This window comes from Ciconia boyciana, chromosome 6 (assembly GCF_034638445.1).
Source record: "Ciconia boyciana chromosome 6, ASM3463844v1, whole genome shotgun sequence".
Lineage (NCBI taxonomy): Eukaryota > Metazoa > Chordata > Aves > Ciconiiformes > Ciconiidae > Ciconia > Ciconia boyciana.
This window is the reverse complement of record NC_132939.1, coordinates 19,052,501-19,071,605: the sequence shown is the minus strand read 5'-3', so window position 1 is coordinate 19,071,605 and position 19,105 is coordinate 19,052,501. Positions and strand designations below refer to the sequence as shown.

The window sequence follows — 19,105 nt, the reverse complement described above, 5'->3', positions numbered from 1 at the left end:
TTACTAGAAATGACCATGGGTCAAGGTCAGTTCTCTCTCAATGGCAGCTTTGAAAATCAAAAATGGATCTTTTTCTTTTCTTAATATTTTGGCTTTAATTTAAACCAAAGTCAGTTCAGGGAAGTCCCACCTCTCTTGGCATGCCTTAGATCAGATCTTGTGATGAGAAATGGTGCCTTTCCGTCTTAGTATGAACTACCTTGTTAAAAAAAACTGAAATCCACAGTTAGAAGGCACAAACTGTGTCTCCTCACAGGGTAAGAGTGAGTTGAAGGTAAAAGGAATCAAAGCATTCTCTTAATTAGGTAATTTTCATTAACAAATTATATGTACAAAACATTCCCTAATCTAACCATGTAGTTAATTTTTAAACTTTGTGACAGAATGATGCAATGCTCTTTGTTCAGTTTTGTCATCAATAGCACACAGCTGTTCCAGTATTTCCTAGAAAACAGCATGTTAAAGTTTTGCTTTCAGTACATTAGAGGAAGAAAAATATATTTAAAATACAAACCCTATGGAATCATGAGTCAAAGTAAAGAATATTTGAATGGCTGATTGAAAAATAGTAGGGTGGATAATAGTTTAATTACTGGTACAGTTAGATCAGCCACTGTTAATTAGCTCATGAGACAGCAGTGATTCCCAACCCTAATTTATTACTTTTCAGGATACACCAAGGGAGACCGAAAAGCTTAAGTAGAAGCACCTTTACAGACACATACTGATCCATTAGCAATCAGAAAACCCCAAAACTACAGATATATTCAAACTTGTAGTGTTACCTCCAAGGGCTTGCTGAAATACAAATTCATTCTTTTAATTAAATGCTGAAAGCGCAGCCAAGAAATTGGTTAACGAAGACTAGTAATTTTCAAAAATAAATATTAAAATTAGATGCACAGTTGTGTGCTGAATTTGTTTCATTCCCTTGGCTGCATGTGCAAATAACAAGCAATACCTTTAACTGTTCATGTGGATTTGCAATTAATCAGTTCACACAAGCAGAGACCAACATCTAAGATTCTTCCTCAAAACACGATGTGGAGTCATGCCTTTACACTAGCTTCTGCAACCCAACATGTCACCTCAAAACAAGGGATGGTTATGACCTACTAACTCTCTTCAAACACAGCCTGCATCACTCGCCTGAGAAGCCTTGTTTCAATTCCTGGCAGCAACTGGCAGTTCATACTGGTTTTGCAGAGATGTAAACATACTAGTCATACATAGCTACAGTAGTAGTTTCACTGCGAAGAAATGAAAGATGGTCCCTAACCAGTGAGGAAGTCTCTCTCTTGAGAGTAGTTTATTATCATTGTTCGGTGATCTCAAGTTACTTCTCAATATTTAAGTCTCTACTTCAAAAATCAATAGGAATCCTTCTAAAAAAGCTTGTAACTGAAATCACTTAACAGATTAGTTAGCTTGACTACTAAATAAGATGTGTGGATTTAAAAAAAAAAAAAAAAAAAAAAAAACAAAAAAAAACCAAAAAAACCACACAACCAAGTTTTTTTATGTATTTGCATGATGTACCTAGACATGAAAAAAAGCTTTGTATGCTGAAAAACAACAGAAAAATAAATATTTCAGTTGAGACAGAATACAGTTTCCCCTCTGCCCCACATAGATGGTGGTCTCAAGACCCCAGCTTTATCTTTTCCCTGCACAGGTTTGTTCTGAAGAAATAAGACAGTCACATCAAAACTGAGGACCTTGTATAATGAAGAATCAGCAAAACCTAGTTTATCACAATTTCCTTTCCCCTGTCTTGCCAAATGCATCCTGCTGATTGTCAGCACTTATCCCTGTAAGGCTTTGGTGTTCTGAATCTGGGATTTGTGGTCACATTGGATTGAAAAGCAGATCTGGGTAAGTGTCTGGAGTGTGAGTGGAGCTACCAAGGTCACCTAATGTCATCTCTCCTGTGTGTGAATTTTCATAGATCACCACGAAGCAGCCCAACCCTTCTTTCTTCATTAACTCCATGAACTTTGTATGGTGTGCCGGGATTATTTTTTTCAGGTATTAAGCTGTCCTAAGAGTTTTAACATTCTGTCACTACCTGCCTTTCTGAGGACAGCTGTGCTCACTGCTGATTCTTCTTTTTTTAAAAATAAAAGGAATTACAGACATCCACAATGTTCCTCTCACCTGGGGAGCATCTGCTACCACCAGTCCCTGCTGTCTGCGCAAAAGCACTTCTAAACTTAGTTCAGTACCAGACAGAAATGAACTTGGAAAACTAACAGAGCAGCATTTTCTGACAAGCTCAAACAACCTAGCTCCATTGGACTCTGGACTCCATTAACTCCAAGAAGTGTTTTTTTTTCTTCAGAAAGCTGGAAGAAAGGGTTAATCCATACATCCAATACACTTCTCTTTCCAGAGACTAGGTGCTGACAGCTCTTAAAAGAAAAGCAACATCTCATCTTCTCTTGCTGAAGTCTTAGTTAAGGTTCTGTTGAGCCCCACAGATCCAGGGATTAAGAAAAAGGATTAGAAAATCCCCCTCAACAAAAGAACACTTTATCAACCTCAGTTTTGGTGTAGTTACAGAGAAAGATGTATGATAGGGGAATGGATACATTTTGTCTTAGCCATCTTAGAGACAGGGCAACAACTGGTGGGAGACCACGTTCCTAACACCACAGCTCTTCAGCAAAGATCATCAAGAATGGAAAGAGAAAAGCTCTTCTACAGATTTTTTTTTTCTGCTACAAACCTACTTGGTAAAGACCTCGGGGTGCACAGATGGTTTGAGATACCAGAGAACAGCGGATAGAAATTAAGTGTGAAATAGATACTTTTCCATAAAGAGCAGCACCAGAAGGATAGGCTATTACAACACAGGAAGCAAAGAGGCAAACCAGGAATAGTAGTCAACCCCGAGAAGGATGAATGTTGCATGCTCATAGTTTGCACGTATATAAACTGAAATAATCTTCCAGGCAGAAACAAGCAGCTAAAATCTGGAGCAAATCCTATAATGAAACAGATGCATACCAAGGAAACAAGATAAAAGAAGGGTGAATAATTTCATTAAGTTTGAGATTACAATCAAATCTATTCTTCTTAAAGTACCCAGGAGGGATCTTCAGAAAAAAGCAGCATACTTTTGCCCCTAAAACAGAGGAAAATGCTATTAAACCTTGGGGCAGGTGCCCTTCCTATGCTACCTCTGGAGACCCCTTACAGGGTTATTTCAACACACAGAAGAATTTTAGCAGTCCTCTCCTCACAGGATGTAGAACACGTAACCAAAATACAGGTCAACGTTGTAAATACCTCTGAAGACAGACACCGACTTCTGCATTAAGTTAATACATTGAACATGGTTCACCAACTTTCATAAACACACTAGGGTCATGACACTCCTGTGGCAAATACAAGTGAACAAACAGATGACTATCCCAAAGAAATGGAGAAGTGCATGGCTCACTGGACTGCTAGTGAGCCACAGCATCAAGTCCTGAGCTTCAGGAGGTGACCAGGTTGTTAAATGGCTTTGACAGAAGTATCTGACAGCTCATGGTGGGGCTGAACATCAAGCAGAGCAGTACAAGTTTTGCAGCCACCACCAGAAGACACTTTGCTACCTGCGTATGCTGGAGAACACCCACCTGCGCAAGCAGGGAGAGCTGCCCCTCCGGAGGGCATGTCCCAGCCAGATGAGTCCACCAGGCTGGCAATGCCACTTGGGCCTACCTCCACTGCAACCTGCTCTGTCCTGAGGACAGGACATTCATGTCAAAGAACAATCTCCAAAAGCACATCTGTGCTTTCATACACACTGAAGAGCTACCACAAAGCCCCTCCTGCCTGGTCACACCTTGCCAAAGCACAAGATGTTGCTGCCCCATAGTGTCACTGGTCCTTTCCAAGTAGCTGGGTGAGAGCCCCGGCTGTCATTGAACAAGGAATCAGCTCCTGTTACAGAAATATTCAGCAAGACACAGCACGACAATTAGTGATGTCAGTTGCCCTGAACCATAAACATTTTGAACTATTTTGGTACAATGGAAAGTTGTGGGAGGGAGAAAGAAAAAGAACAGGATAAAAATAGCTGACATGGTTCTGAAGAGCATTTTGCCTATAAGCCCCTTCCCTGCACTCTGCCCTCCCTCCCTTCTCTTCTGCCTGTCCCCAGACTTCTGCATTAATCAGATTAGCTAATGTTAAACAAGGCTCTTTCTAATTAATTTCTAATAGTGTAGGCCAGACTAAATTATTGAAAAATGTTTCTACCTAAGTTAGGATAAAACAGGATTGATTTTTTTAAATACTTGCTTTAGTCCTGTCAATACACACAAGCATCATGGACAACAGCTATCTTCAGCAATGAGTCAAGGCAATGGAGAAGAGGCAGCCACATCAAACACACTCTGCTTCTACCCACCTATGTCCTGTTTCATGAGCATGTTTAAGATGACTTTGCATGATCACTTAAAAAACAGAATCCAATCAAAATTAACCTGGTTTCTTTCTGATCTTGCTATGAATTATTTGAGGAATAGATAAGGAATTTAATTTTTCAAAAATTTGTAAGTGCTGGATGTAAAAATATATAGCACCATCCAGGATGCCAACACAAACTTGCTAATTTACCTGACTGAAGCAATCATCACACTATCACTGAAAACAAATTACTACACTCTTGAAAAGTACCTGTAAAAATTCCACTTTGTTAGTAATGCCAATGGCACACCTACCCAAAAAGAGTGGGGTGGTTGTTTTATTTTTTGGTTAGTATCCAAATCAATCCGTGCACATTGCTGGAAGAAGGGAGGCTCTTAAGAGAAAGAGGAGTTTTAAGTTATCTATTCTCACACTCATCCTGGACTATGTGTATATAAACCATACTGTACTTTATCAGAAGTCATTACACAATGACATCACAACTCTGTAGCCCACATCATTCCTCTTTCCTGACACCGCATCACCGATCGTTAGTCAACTAACCCAAGGGGGACTTGGTTTCACTGGAGGCTTAAAAAGAAACACACTGACTACAAAGCTGCATGAGGTCTAGTCTCTGAAAAATCGCCTGCGCAGGACCCAAAGTGCCACGGCACAGCAAACGCACTGCAGTTCTGAGCCGCACTCCAGTGTCTGAATCAGGATTCAAGCACTGGCACAGGCAGCGAATGCTGTGTCCTGTAGTCATCAGCACACGGCTCTGAAGAATGCTTACGGCCAGCTCAGTTATCCGCTGGGACCAAAGAGGGGAGATCTCTCATGTACCTGAATCTTCCTTCCACTTGTGCTGCCTGAGGCCAGGAAAAAGCACACCTCTGCCAGGAAGCTAACAGTAATCAGCTGCTTCACAAAAAACTTGAACCATTAAATAATGGTAAAAAGTAGAATAATATTCCAAGTTTTTACATTGTACTTTTTTCGCTTTCCCTTCTACCTCTCTCCAGAACCACCAACTTGTAGAAAACAAAACAACAACAAACAGAAAAACTGCATCCATTTTGGTTTTTTCGCTCCCTAACCATGGGCTAAATAATTACACAATTCATTACAGGAGAGGGGAAAAATGAGATTAACATATTTCAAAAACATCTGAAGTGAAACGAAAGCCCTAATTAAACACTGTGCTAAGGAATACACGTAACTTCATCTCAGCTATGCTATGATTAATTTAAAGGGGAGATGACACTTTTCTAATGGTATTTTCATTTTTTTTCTTTTTTAATCATTACAAGTGTGTAGTCTTGGTCCCATCCCTGAAGTGTTAAACACAGTTTACTAACCCATGTCATGAAAGATACAAGCATCTCCAGAGTTCTTCATAGCTGAATCACTAATAATTTAAAGGAGTAATAAACCTAACAGTAGCTTTCATAAAAAATTAATTAGAAAGGCTGAGAGCACAGCTGTTGCTTTTGTTACATTTTTCCTCCTTTCTGGTTCATTTGTCTTTCCCCACGCTCTTTTTAAACTCTTCAGTTCTCAGGGCTGCTGCTTCTTCTCATGAAATCTTTTTGCTTCCTCACATTTCCCTCCTTGGTTCGTCCCTGTATTGATTTTTCCTTCAGCAGCTGTTACTACTAGCATGTGACACAGACGCTGTTTGGCACCCAGCAGCTTGGAGGACTTGGACCTCCTAACTAATAGAAACAACTTGCATGTTAAAAGCTTCAAGAGAGTTAGTTACTTATAAGTACTTACAACTCATGTAAATAATGTACAACAAATTTGCTATGGAGGAAAATATAAAACTGTTCCATACGGATTAAGTATTGTACTGGAACAACTGAGCTTTGTAATTCGCAACCAGGAGAGACAGAAATGGAGGGCAATTTAAAGAGAAGGCAGGCACTCTATCCCTTGTCCACTGTGAATTTCTACAAGTCCTTGTGGAGGGCTGGGAGGGAACAGTGATGATGATGGTTCCCAGTTATACCTGAGAAAAAAAAGCCTAAAATGCAGTAGGCTGTTCATAACACCAGGCTATGCACAAGCAAGATATCCTTTGATCTCATCACCAAGCCATTTGTAGGCCTAATCAACAGAACAAAAATTACTTCACCCGAAGTTTAGTATTGATTCACCTTCTGTATAAACTACAGAAAACTCAATCAGCAGTCTTTCAGGCAGCCAGGCTTAAAAGTGGTATTTGATACCCTTTGTCCTACATTTACTCTGAAATAGATGGTAAACCATTACAGTAATGTAGGATTCATCTCATTTAACTTCATATGACTACAACATAAGTGCTAACAAGTGAGCTGGTCACTCTGTATCAGGGTGGCATTGCACCTCTGCATTCAACCACATCTTTAAGCTCCCTGTTCTTCTCTACCAACAATAAAGCAGACAAAGCTCAGCTGTGGGTGCCTATGTTCAAAGAAATCCCACCATAGCTGTCACCAACAAGCCACCATTTTTGGCCTAAACGAGGTCCCATGTGGTTCCTTCTTTCACCATCACTGAGCTCACACTTTCTGAAGCACTAATACCCAATTTCTGCAATAAGGAAACTTCAATTGGACTTAGTATTTACCTAGGCTCCTAGCTAGTACCTGTGTTCTTAGGCTGTCTGAGCTCTTTGCAGAATAGGATAAGTTTGTTTTACAGAACAAAAACAGAAGAAAAGCAAGATGAAGCAACACACGTAAGGTCAGATAAGGCATCTGAAGTATATTCAAGAAGAGAAATAAGAGAACCAGTCCGGCATCTAAAGAAAGTTTTTATGACTTCACATTTCTCTCTAACTGGCTGCAAAAGGAGATAGCCCAGAATGAAAAGATACACTTAAAAAAACCCTCTACTACAAAATAGTAATCACTCCCATCTAGTAACAGCTTAGCAAATAAAGTTATGCTATTAATTCCCGAGCCCAAAATATTTCATGTACAACAACAACTTTTTCCTGCTTTCACAACAGTTTTATAGTATATGTAGAAAACAAACCTCAGGGAAAAAAGCAAATAAAATTATGCACAATTTCTGCACATACTCCAGGTGCAGGAGAAAGAACAAGGTTGTGTTATACTTTTTCAAAAGTGTGCACTGAAAAAATCATAAAAATATATGTTTCACTGCTAAGTCACAGGAAGTTACCTATACTTTAAAATAAACTGCCATAGATGCTGAACAAAAGGTTTGGCAATTCTTCCCTACAGAGGCATCCATCTATTTACATCTGGGAGTGCTGCCAACAGAACAGCTACCAAAAACTTCAAAAGGTTCACAGCATGAATAGCAAGCCGCTGGCCAAAGGATTTTATTATATGACCAGCTGTGTAACACCATACTGAGTTATAGACACACCACCCCCAAAAAATGCAAAGGGACGTTAAACTTGTTAAAAAGCTGAAAAAGAAACCTGAATTCCTTAAACTAATGTTTTCTACAGGAAAGTATTTTTAACAGAAAAAAAACTAAAAACCAACAAAAAGTACTGCAATACAGGACTTCTTTAAGAGCAACCCTGAGCAGTTGTTCTCACCAAGCCTACTTTAAGCCCAGTGAACTTCTCTGGTTTAAGTTGCAGCCAGAGCTCAGCTGCTTTGTGATCAGACCGCTCTGCTTAATAAATGGCTCCCCTGAACTCGCTTAGGGAGAGAAGAGACATGAGTCAACAGAGGAAGAGGGATAATGTTTCTGTTGACAAACATTTAACAACTGGCAACAGATAGTAGGAAAAAAGGACAAACGAAAGCTTGCCAAATAAAGTTACGCTGGAGGAACAAGGCTCCTTTTTGGAGCAGCAATGCCATTCTTCATAGATCCCAGAAAAATATCTGAACACGCTTAACCAAAATAAAAAGCTGCAGTTGTTGAAGAGCAAGGCTGCTAATCCTAATATTTGTGGTGACGTTTTTCCCTGCAAACCAGAACGGGTCAGAACTCCTCCGAATCAAATTACTGCACATCCTTTGCCAAAGAGTCTGGTTTTGGTCTCAGTAGTCGTACAGGTCTCAGTGTTCACACAAGTCTTTGTGAGCTACATGAGCAATTTTTTCCCCTCGTCTTACGACATTTCTGTAGAAAATGTGCCAAAGCATATGTAGCATCTTGGTCAGACTCCTTATTCAGGAAAGCCAGGACCTTTGCTGCCTGCTTACGTCCTGGAAATTTAGTTCTCGGGGAGCGCAAACAAAATTTGATTGCAGTATTATGGGTGGACAAATGTTTTTCTCCAAGCAGCTACTGCTATTCCAACTTCCACCTTCCTAGATTGCTACACAAGATCCAGAGGGAGCCAAAAGCAGCCTCCCTCCTCCAGACGCGAGGGGGGCTGAGCAGAACAAGGCACCCGGGCCAGATTTTTAACTTAAGCTCGAGCTCCCTTCCCGCCCCTCTCAGGGCCGTACATACATTCCTGGGGGAACCCCCCGGTTCACGCACACGCACTGAGCTCCGCGGGGCAGCCGCCCCGCCCGCCCGCCGCCACCGGTGGACCCGTCCTTACCGCAGCACCTTGCCCACCGCCTGCAGGACCATTTTGCAGCTTAATCCGGGTTTGGGACTCTGGGCGAGGACGGGCCGTTCACCGGGGAGGCTGCAGTGATCCCCAACCATGGTACGGCGGGAGGAGCGCGGCGCAGCCGAGCACAGCGGAGCGGGGAAAGGCCGGGGCGCCGGCTAGCACGGCACGGCCCGGGCTCTCCGCCGCTCTCCCCGGCCAGCAGCCGCCCGCCCCCGCCGAGCACCCCGGCCCGGCCCGGCCCGGCCCCCGCCCGGCGCCGCCAATGGGCAGCGGCGCTGGGGGCGGGCGGCCGCCGCGGCTCCTCCGCCCGGCGCTGCCCCGGGATCGGCCCTTTCAGGCCGGAGAAGGCCGCGGCGTGGGGCCAAGGCACCGCCCCCGGGCTCCGCCGCGCTGCCCCGGACAGGCAGCGAGGCCGCGGCCGGGTGGTACAAGCCTCTGCTCCCTCGGCCCTGGGCGCCGGGCAGGGCTTTGCGATACATTTCAGGAAAGCGCTGCGAGGAGCTGCGGGGCTGTAGCAGGTCTGCCAGCGGCGGGGCGGGAGGGAGGAAGTGCCCCGGCCCTGGCCCTAGAGAAATCACCAAAGCAGCGCTGTCCAACACAAGCACCACAATCAATAACATCCTCTGCCACTTCTCTTGGCAGCCAATAAGTAAGCACGACAAACATTTGCTAGGACGGTGACGCCATGCTGTTGCTGTCTCCAGTACAGGCCCTAATCCGTAACAGGGCCACGCTGGACTCACGATCAGAAATGGGAATAACGATGCCTTTCGCGAGCAAGGCTTTGCCTTGCTCTCTCAGGACCAAGAGCAGAGCTAGATACATTCTGCCAGAAACACTGTTTTACATAGTGACTGTCAGCCCAGCAATGACATCAAGACCTTTATCAGAGGGGTTTAAACAGAGGAAGGGTGAAGAAGAGTAAAACCATAAACAGCAAGAGCCACCTTGCTGTTACGACCAGAGTTAAGAGGAGGCATTTGGTAACAGTCCTCAGAGGACAAGTGATTAAGCAGCATCCCCAAACACGAGGTCCGTTGTGACACACCAGCAGTTTTACACAGAGAAACCACATTGCCCTTCTACGGTCTGTTAGGAAAACTCATGGCACTGTTTGTCCAGCTCCTTCTCCACGCCACGTAACCACCACTTGACACACACCTTTTGGACAGGCAGCTGTGCCCACGTCTTGCTGATGTAGCATTTAGAGCCAAATCATAACAAAAAAATGTGATGGGTGTGGCATAACATGACCTAGAACACAAACCCTGAGGACATCACTTATTCTGATACGCTAAAACCTGACCCGTGATATCTCGCAGAAAACAGTGGTTTTGCCAGTTTAGGTACATCTGCAACACCGGCTGCAGTCAGAAGGGTCAGTTCCCCAGACAGGTATTGCCAAGCACTCCAGTTCGTCTACTAAACAGGCATCTTCCCCTGTAATCAGGAGGCCAACAGACTTGTTGAATTAAACCTAGCACAAACCATGCCATTGCTGCCGTCACCAACCCGGCATCGCTTGGTCAAAGCGGGTGGGAACGTGGCTGCTGTTTGCACAAACCCAAGAAACCGCAGCCACGTGACACAACTTGGAGGAATAATGTGCTACTTCTCAGTCCCAAACCACCTACCCAGGCAGCCCTGTTTGTCAGTTATGCACTGTCTTTTAGTGGCACGTCCAACTTAGGCCTCCACATCCTTGTGAAGCAGGAGGTATTTTTATTCCCACTCTCCAAGCAATCCACTTAAGACAGAGTTTTAATGACTTCACTGATAGCACACAGAAAGCCTGCAGCTGAACACAGCTCAGCTTTCCACTCTGCAGCCCGGCGCTTCATCCAGATTATCCAACCCTTGAAAAACCTGATGCTTGCTCAATCTTTTCCCCAAGTAACAGCGACATGTCACAGTAACATTAAAAAGCAACAGTCCTGGCAAACAGAGCAAGGACACCTGGCAAGAGGGCAGTTGCCCTTGTTTCATTCACCAGTGAAATCTGCACAGAGAGAATTTTATTTGTTAAAAACCACCCTAAAAACAACAAGCCTGTGATATAAAGCAGCTTAAGTTTTATTAAAAGTCTGTCTATCCAAAGTAAATGAAAGAAAAATCCAGGGGTCAAACCAAAATAAATACAGCTCTGTGGTGTTACAGTTGTATTAGGAAAGCTGGCCTCTCCATGACTCTGACGGGTAAACATTTGTTCTTCAGAGATGGAGGGAGCTTCAGTGATCTCACACAGGTTAGGAACTGATGCTCTGCTGTTAAAATTGATAGATGAACTGAAATAAAATTTTTAAACCTAATATCTTTTTACTTTGACCCAGATAAGTGACACACTTTGCTATTCTGTCAGCTTCTGCATCAAACTGGTGCTTTCCTTTCCCTTTCCTCAACCATACATCTCCGCAGCACCCTTTCCCGCCTTTCCTCCACCTATCAGTCTTCCTTCATTCAAGCAGTATCCCCTTTTTGGATCAACTGCATGCTACAGTTTACCTGTAGTACTGGATTTTATGCAATTTGTGGGAAAACCCAGCATCTCAAAGTCAATTTTAAATGCACCAAAATAATAAAAATGAAACAAAGTTATTATAGGAAGCACAACTTAAGCACATACATTTTATTTATATGGCATCAACATAAGTAATTTAAAACACATGTGCATATGGATTCTCACACTTTAACAAGATTTAGAGCACATGTGCAGACACAAATGGTTTTACTTGAAAGCTGCTGCATCCAGAAAGAGCAGTGCTCAATCTAAAAGCAATGTATTTATTTGAATACAGCTACTGGTTGATCTCTATGTATGCATATTCTGAAGGATGCGTATCTGCACTTCCTCAGAGGTGTGTCTTACAGCCATCCGACATCCTGCCTATTTACATCCTTCGGCAGCTTCTTTTTCACTTGCTTCCTCAACACACTCTGCATGTAACAACTGTTGGATCCTGCCTTAGCACAAGTGTGCTTCAGCAGTGGCAAACTGCTTCTCGCATATCCCTTACCCACCAGCCAGGCTTGAAAGATCACGGAGTTGTGTACTGACATTATCACTAAAACGTTAACAGAAGTATCTATGAATGGACCTACCAACAGCTTTATGACTTGTATCGGTCCTACAGACACGTCAGCAAAACAGTAACATCACCAGTGGCACAGAGTAAGGGCACAAAACAGTACGCTGGGAAGAAGGGAGCCCCATTTCCCACCACTTACACATGACTGCATGTGCTTATAGTACACCGATATAAAGTTTTCTACATTGATCCCAACTACCAAGCCAAGGAATGGTATTTATAAATTTTATAAATAATGCTTTGTGTTTATAATGATGTTATAAGCAGCAGTTACACAATTACATATATATTTGCCCCTTTCAGGGTTCCATAAAAATTAAGTGTAAAACAGCCACCACAGGGATGTATACTAGTACCCAGGGGTTTGGCAAAGAAAGCAAGTCATATCAACCCAGACAAGCAAACAATGTCGGGGGGGAAAAAAATCATAATCATTATTTTGATTAAGGTACAATTCAGCATTTATATGTATAGAAATGAGGCCTTGTAACATTAGATTGTAAAGTTCTGTTTTAAATTAAACTGAAGTTTATTGTGTGTCCCTGCCTGATATACAACATTTCAGTTTTGCTAGCTAATTAGCCTTTTGTTTATCTTTAGTGTGCCCTGCTACCACCTAGCCAAGTACCCTTTTTCCAGTTACCTCACAGTGCATGCCCAAGTCTCCGGAACCACTTAAAATCAGCAATGAAAACACTTTATCCTTCAGCTTGCCTCTAAGCAACATGTATACTGAGATGACATTTGCTCTCCATTTTGTCTTTCTCACACAGCAGCAAAGATGGCACAAGCAGCTCTGCTCCATATAGACAGCAAAGGCATGGATTTTGGACAAAAGACAGGCTGAAGTCAAAGTTGTCTCAGTCTCAAAAAGTAGTTTGGAGGTGGTCACAGTGAAGGGGGAGATAAAAGATTTCAAGGGTATACTTTGAGCTCCACTCTTGACATAAGAGCAGGAGAAATTGGTCTTCCTGACCACACAGAGTGTTGTGATACAAGCCTTATCAGTGGCCACACACATTGCAGAAAGTTTGTGCATCAAAGACTGAGCTTAAAAGCAGCACATTTGCGAGTGACAAGGTGCAGACATTTGCTCCTTTATTGAAAGCTCTGGTAACAAGAAGTCAGTGTCTATCCTGCAACCACTACCTTTGGCTTCATCAGTACTGAGGGGGTTTTTTTTCTGCAATAGGCAGAGAGAAAAAATGATATACGATATTCCCACCTAATCCATAACATGAGAAACAAACTATCAATTGCAGCAAGAACAGCAAAATACTTCAAAATACCAGTAAAGCTTCACCAGGAACTCCAAAGAGTTTGTATTACAGCATTTTGGAAAGGATGCACAAAATGAGAAGAACCAAGGGTTCATCAAGTATTACTTTACTAAAAAAAAATACAGAAAAAAGAAAAAGGAAAGTGAGTGCTGCTGTATGTACCAAACAGAGAAATTGTGATCTCAAAGGTACTGTATTTCTGGCATGTGTGTAGGCACATCTATTGTTCTGAAATCCCCTGAAATGTCAAGTTAAGCCAGGTTCATCAAGAAGTGTGTACAGATGAGAGCTGAAGAACATGAATGTGTTGAAGGAAGCAGCAATAGTGGCAGCTCAGCAGGATATATTCAACTGTACCAGCATTGAACAAGTACCTGAGAACTATTAAGAAAGGATGGGATGGTCACACTCAGACTCTACATGGAGAAGTGATGTGAAATAGAGGGCAGAGTTGATTTTTACCACCTGCATTTCAATCAGTCCTCCTGAGTCAGCCCACCTCAAGTGACAGAAGCCCTCTGCAAAACATACACTGTCAGGACACTTGTTTCCTAAGTGGCTGTTCCAGGCAAGTTTGTGGCAAGTAGATTCTGAGTCAATGAATTGCCATGGAGTTGGAGAAAAACATCAGATTCAGACCTTAGTTTGTAGTATCCCTGAAAACTTACCACTGTTATAAAAATAATTTCTGTTTTTAAAAGTTACTATTCTGAATCCCAGGCACGTTCCAAGATTACTGCGTTCTGCTTAAAGTTTCCCCTGCTTTCAACTGAAAAGGTTCTTTGCTTTCTGTACTAAGGTGTTGTATACCATTATATAGCACCCTATTTCAGTGACGGATGAAGTCCTTTCTTACACAGTTCATTCCAAAATAATAAAACATCACAATGACACAGCCTCAGGAGGCAGAGTTTTCCTCTTTCTAGTTTGCAAAACAATATGCTTGGCACTACTATATAAAAGAACAATAAACTGGAAAATATTTGCAAATAAACAGCTCAAATCTATCACCCTCATAAACTGTCTTCCACATAGACAAAGTTTGCTGGGCAAAAGCCTAGCAATAGCTCCAGGTGACAGTGAAGCTCAAGTGACAGGCAACATCTATCTCAGAGAGGACAAAATCCCTTTTTTTCTTTCTGTGAGGGAGGAGGAGAGAACAAAACACAAACAAGTAAAGATGTGCCGGTGAAGCTGATGCATTTATCATTCTGAGTGCCCAAAAGGATATCTTTCAATACATGCATTCACAGATTAAGTCAGAGGAAGAAGTCTCATTAAGCAGAGTACCTGCTGATAGGCTGCATGGGGTGCTCACAGTGTACTGTAAAGACTGAGATGCTTAATTTATACCATTGCAGCCACCGTTAGTTCCTTCCTAGAGATAACACAAGTGAGAACTTCATCTTGCATTTTACCATTCCTTTTTTTTTCTTGCCCTAATTTTGAAGTTTAACTAGGCTGCACTCCAGGGAAGCATTAGTGCAATAATATGCATTTCATACAGAAAAGCTAAAATGAAAGACTCCTGTTATTTTCCTTCCCTCCCCCAAATATACTGGAACTCAAGCTTCATATAAAGAGGTAAAACTTCTAAAACTTGGCTAAGAAGTTCTCCCCGGGGATTGTTTAACATATTCAGAGCTACTTGCTACATATATACAGAACTCTCCCTGTAAGTTTTACAGCACAACTACTGTTTTCACAGACTTAGGTAAATACGGCATGGAAAACAAAACCCTAATTGCAAATTGGCACGAAACTCTAGACTAAGGAGTCAAAGGTATAATCAGCACAGGAAAGGAGGGTATCTGTGTCAGCACTGCTATTGGTCAGGACTATCTACGCTTGGGTGGGAAAGGCACAGAAGGAAAAAGGAGAGATGCTGGGAGTGAACTTGCAGAGGTTTCCCTGCAAGACAGATGGAGAGCCCCTAAGGAAATACAAGTTTCCCTCCTTCTTGGTGCTAGAAATGGCTCCATTTCAGTACAGCAAATTATTTTATCTGGTTACATCATGTTTAGATGACAGCATGAGGGAAAAGCAATTCATGAAATAAGCGTGAAATTTATTCTGGGAGATTTTTCTCCAGGCATGCATTACAAAATATAACACACAGAGCTTACATTATGTAAGATTAAACAGGGGAAACTATTCATTGTAATTCCTGGCACTTACAGAATAATTCCTTAGCTACTACTTCTAAAGAGCAGGACCACAAAATCCAGAAGTCACAAAATTAACTTGATTCGCACCCAGACCAGTGCACATTTGCATTCCACATACAACTCAAAACACACATGCTGCATCCCACCTAATTTGATTTCTTAATACCTCACAGGCCCAGCACAGATCAGAGCGACAGGAGGCCAATAACAGCTTCTGCCATGCAAACGATGCCATAAAGTACCTAACTTAAAACCTGAAATAGTTCAAATTTATGAAACAGATGAAAATATTTCTATCAGTCGTTCAGCTTTGCAAAGCTGTGTGTACTGTTTGCATTGCGGCAGCTCAGCCCAGAGGAGGGGCCACTTCACAACTCTGAAGTAAAACCTGTTTGGTCAGGATGCATGTAAAGGCATGCACTGGAGATGGACACAAGGCTACAGAAAGATACTAAAAAGTAGTTTGTCACAGGGGCTCACCTCTGCTGAAGTTACACGGCTGCATTTCAAACAGTCGTGGAAGTAAAAGCATTAATATCTTGCCTTTGAGGAATCCTCAAACCTAACATACCACTGATTAAGCATTTTGAGCCCTTTGAAAACATTAACAGTTCTTTTTCAGTATGTTAAATAAGAGATTTGTAAATTTACTAAAAAAAAACGCTTCCGATTTTATAGGACAATTCTTCACACTTGGTTATAGTCAAGATGTTACACACAAGAACCCATAATATTCTCACAGCAGCGCTGTCTTGGGTCTTTGCTGCGCTTGCCAGTCTTGCCTGTGTGAGAGCTCAGCTGCATGTGGGACATACACTTATGGAGGCACAGCCACGCAAAACTGTATAGCATAAGTAACTTGCTTGTAATTTTCCTAAAACTTGTTACAAAAATATAGCCAGCTTTCATGCTTTGATTTTCTGATAAAGAAAATGGCTTAAGTGTATTCACTTACCCATTTGATTTGAATCTCACACTTTGATGGTACAAAACTTTGATGGTACAAAACTTTGAGCATCTTACAAAACACAACGTGATCATATGATCTTGACATCAACCCTCTCCCACAAATTCTGGACAGATTTGGACAAAAAGTAACAGGATAATACAATTTAAGGTTAAGACTACCATATACTTTTTTCAGGCACTGCACTAACATATGCTGGAAGCACACTGGTCTAGTTCAATAAGGAACTGGTGAATTAAAAAAGCCTGTATAGATAGAATTGTTGGGTTTGTATCATATTCATTGTTTCTAAATAACAATTCTTCAAAAGCAAGTTAAGTTAGCCATTGAGTGAAATCTTGCTAGTAATAATAATTAAAAAAATCCTCAAAGAACATCCAAAAGAGTAAAATATCACTTCTCTATAGAAAATTAATATAAAACACAACTGCTTGAATTATCTCAAACCATCAGAAGTTTCCTTTTTAGGCTCAGAATATTTGAAAGCAATTGTTTAAAAAGCCCCTCCTGGAAGCATACAGAGGTCATGAGAAGGTCTACTTGTGACATAACTGCCTTCCAAATTATGGCTAGATTATTGCTTTACAGGACACAAGTATTTTTATTACTGTGACATGCTTGCACTGCTGTAAACCCTGGTTAAGAGGCAGTCATGGATTACATCTTGAGAGAGAAACACCATAAAATAAAGGAAACTTCTATGAACCCAAATCTCCTCTGATCAAGGAAAAAGAAAATAAATGGTAGAATGCACAATGGAAGAGTCCTGAGTTTAAGCCAATCATGGAGAAAAAAAGACATGGGTTTAAAAATAACACCATTAAGCACAGATCTGTCTTTGAGCAACACTGCTGTATATAAAGTTTTTGTGATGCTGTCTTGCTTAAAATCTCCATTTTGCCTAGAATTTGTTCTATGGCTAGATTTACACCTTTTCCCCCATAGTCCATTAGAACTCTTAAATGGATGTTTATTTACTAGGAAACAAAGAAAAGCACTGGCTGACAGAAGAGCTTTGCCATTCTGGTTAGACAAGATTGCCATTTGTCATGTTTTAGTAATGCAGTAAGAAAATTAGCCTTGCCTGCTCTCAAGCACAAAACAGTCGCACTTAAGGTACTGGACAGAAACTGAGAAGAGGACACTACTTTGTCTACCCAAGACTATTCTGCATGAATTTTGCTAAATAAGTCTCTACCCCAATTCCACAGATAAAAAAAAAAAAGAAAAAAGAGAAAAAAAAAGAAATTACTATAATCTACATTTTGCATGGCTTGCTTTGCATACTTTTCCTAAACTACTTGCTTTCAGGAGTTTGTCCATATCAATACGTACTGGGACTAGGATCAATGGGTGATAATGTCATACTATCATAATTCCTACTTAGCTACTGAGAAATACCATTACCATGAACATGGCAAAGACATCTTTTTCAAATGCTTGATGAAAATTGCTTCATGACTAGGAAAAGGCCCTGAAGTTGCAGTGTTACTGTGAGGATGCACAGGCAGGTGAGTGCCACAGGAGAGGCAAATACTATGTAATAACAGAAGAGGGGAAGGACAACTCCAGATTTCTCAAAAGTCCAACTCTGCCACTACTTCCCCTGAGGTGTGAGTGCAATTGAGCCCCTCTCTAAAGCAAGATAAATAGATATCAAATTTTATCTAATTCAGTGATACACACTACCTAAAGCATTTTAGCATTTTTCTAGGCTTCTTATTGGGACGGTGAAAGCGAATAATAGAATATGTATTCATCCTGCACCTTGAGCTATTTCTCCACTTTGAAGGTACATTATACGCATCAAGAAAATGTGCTCCAATACACAGTATGTGAACCTTTCTCTTTTGACGTTCTGCTCTAAAAATTATTTGTAACTAGGGAAAATACATTGTGTTCCACTATGCAAATAGCAACTTCCCTGTATAATTATAGTACTTTTTGCTGAGAATTGCATCATGACTAGGATACTACCAAGAGGACAAACATTTAACCACTATTCTTAGTTTGTTAGAAAATTTTTCCCACATTACATAAACATGTATACACCCATACATGGGCAGCACCATCAATCTTTTTGTTGTTTTTACTTTAGTAAAGTAACAGTTATTTTTCATTTCAGTAGCTTTATTTTTGTTAGTGTTATAAAATAGGTATTAAATTTTCTCCTTAGCTTTCTTCACTATTGTTCTTCCCTTGTCTTTACCGCAGTTGCCTTAACTTTCTGTAAAATGAGACCGTAAAACAGGATTAGAAAAATGGGCATGCCGATTCCAAAATATCCTTAAAACTTCAGTAAAACAATTCACTTCTAAATGCATATTCAACAGAAAAGGGGATTGTTGAAGAGTTTCTCCTGATGTTTTCATAAAATGGATAGGTGCACATCTGACAAAAGAAGAAACAGGATGTATTTCTAGTTTGTACACATTAACCAGAAACACCAGGAACAAAACATAGCAGATTATTCAAAATATCATCTAAACTTTACAAGCTCTTCCATAGGTTGGCCAGAAGTATGAACCATGCAAAATTCTTCCGAACAGATGCAGCCTTTTATCATTTTACTTGTACACATATCTATGTCAAAGAGTCAGCCAGCTCAGGGTAACCACACCTGAGCAAGTCACATTATAAGATGACACAGAACAGCT

General features: G+C 41.2%; 1 protein-coding gene across 3 annotated transcripts in view; it reads right to left on the bottom strand.

Annotated features, from left to right (window-relative positions):
• MOB2 (MOB kinase activator 2) overlaps positions 1-19,105 on the bottom strand; it is a 121,919-nt gene that overhangs the window by 24,665 nt on the left and 78,149 nt on the right. The window contains exon 1 of one of the 3 annotated variants that reach the window (XM_072864858.1): positions 8,930-9,156. The exons of the other annotated variants lie outside the window; for them this stretch is intronic. Within the exon in view, the coding sequence (XP_072720959.1) occupies positions 8,930-9,039 (110 nt within the window). The 5' untranslated portion in view covers positions 9,040-9,156. Of the gene's footprint in view, positions 1-8,929; positions 9,157-19,105 lie in introns of those variants that run through there. 3 annotated transcript variants of the gene reach the window in all.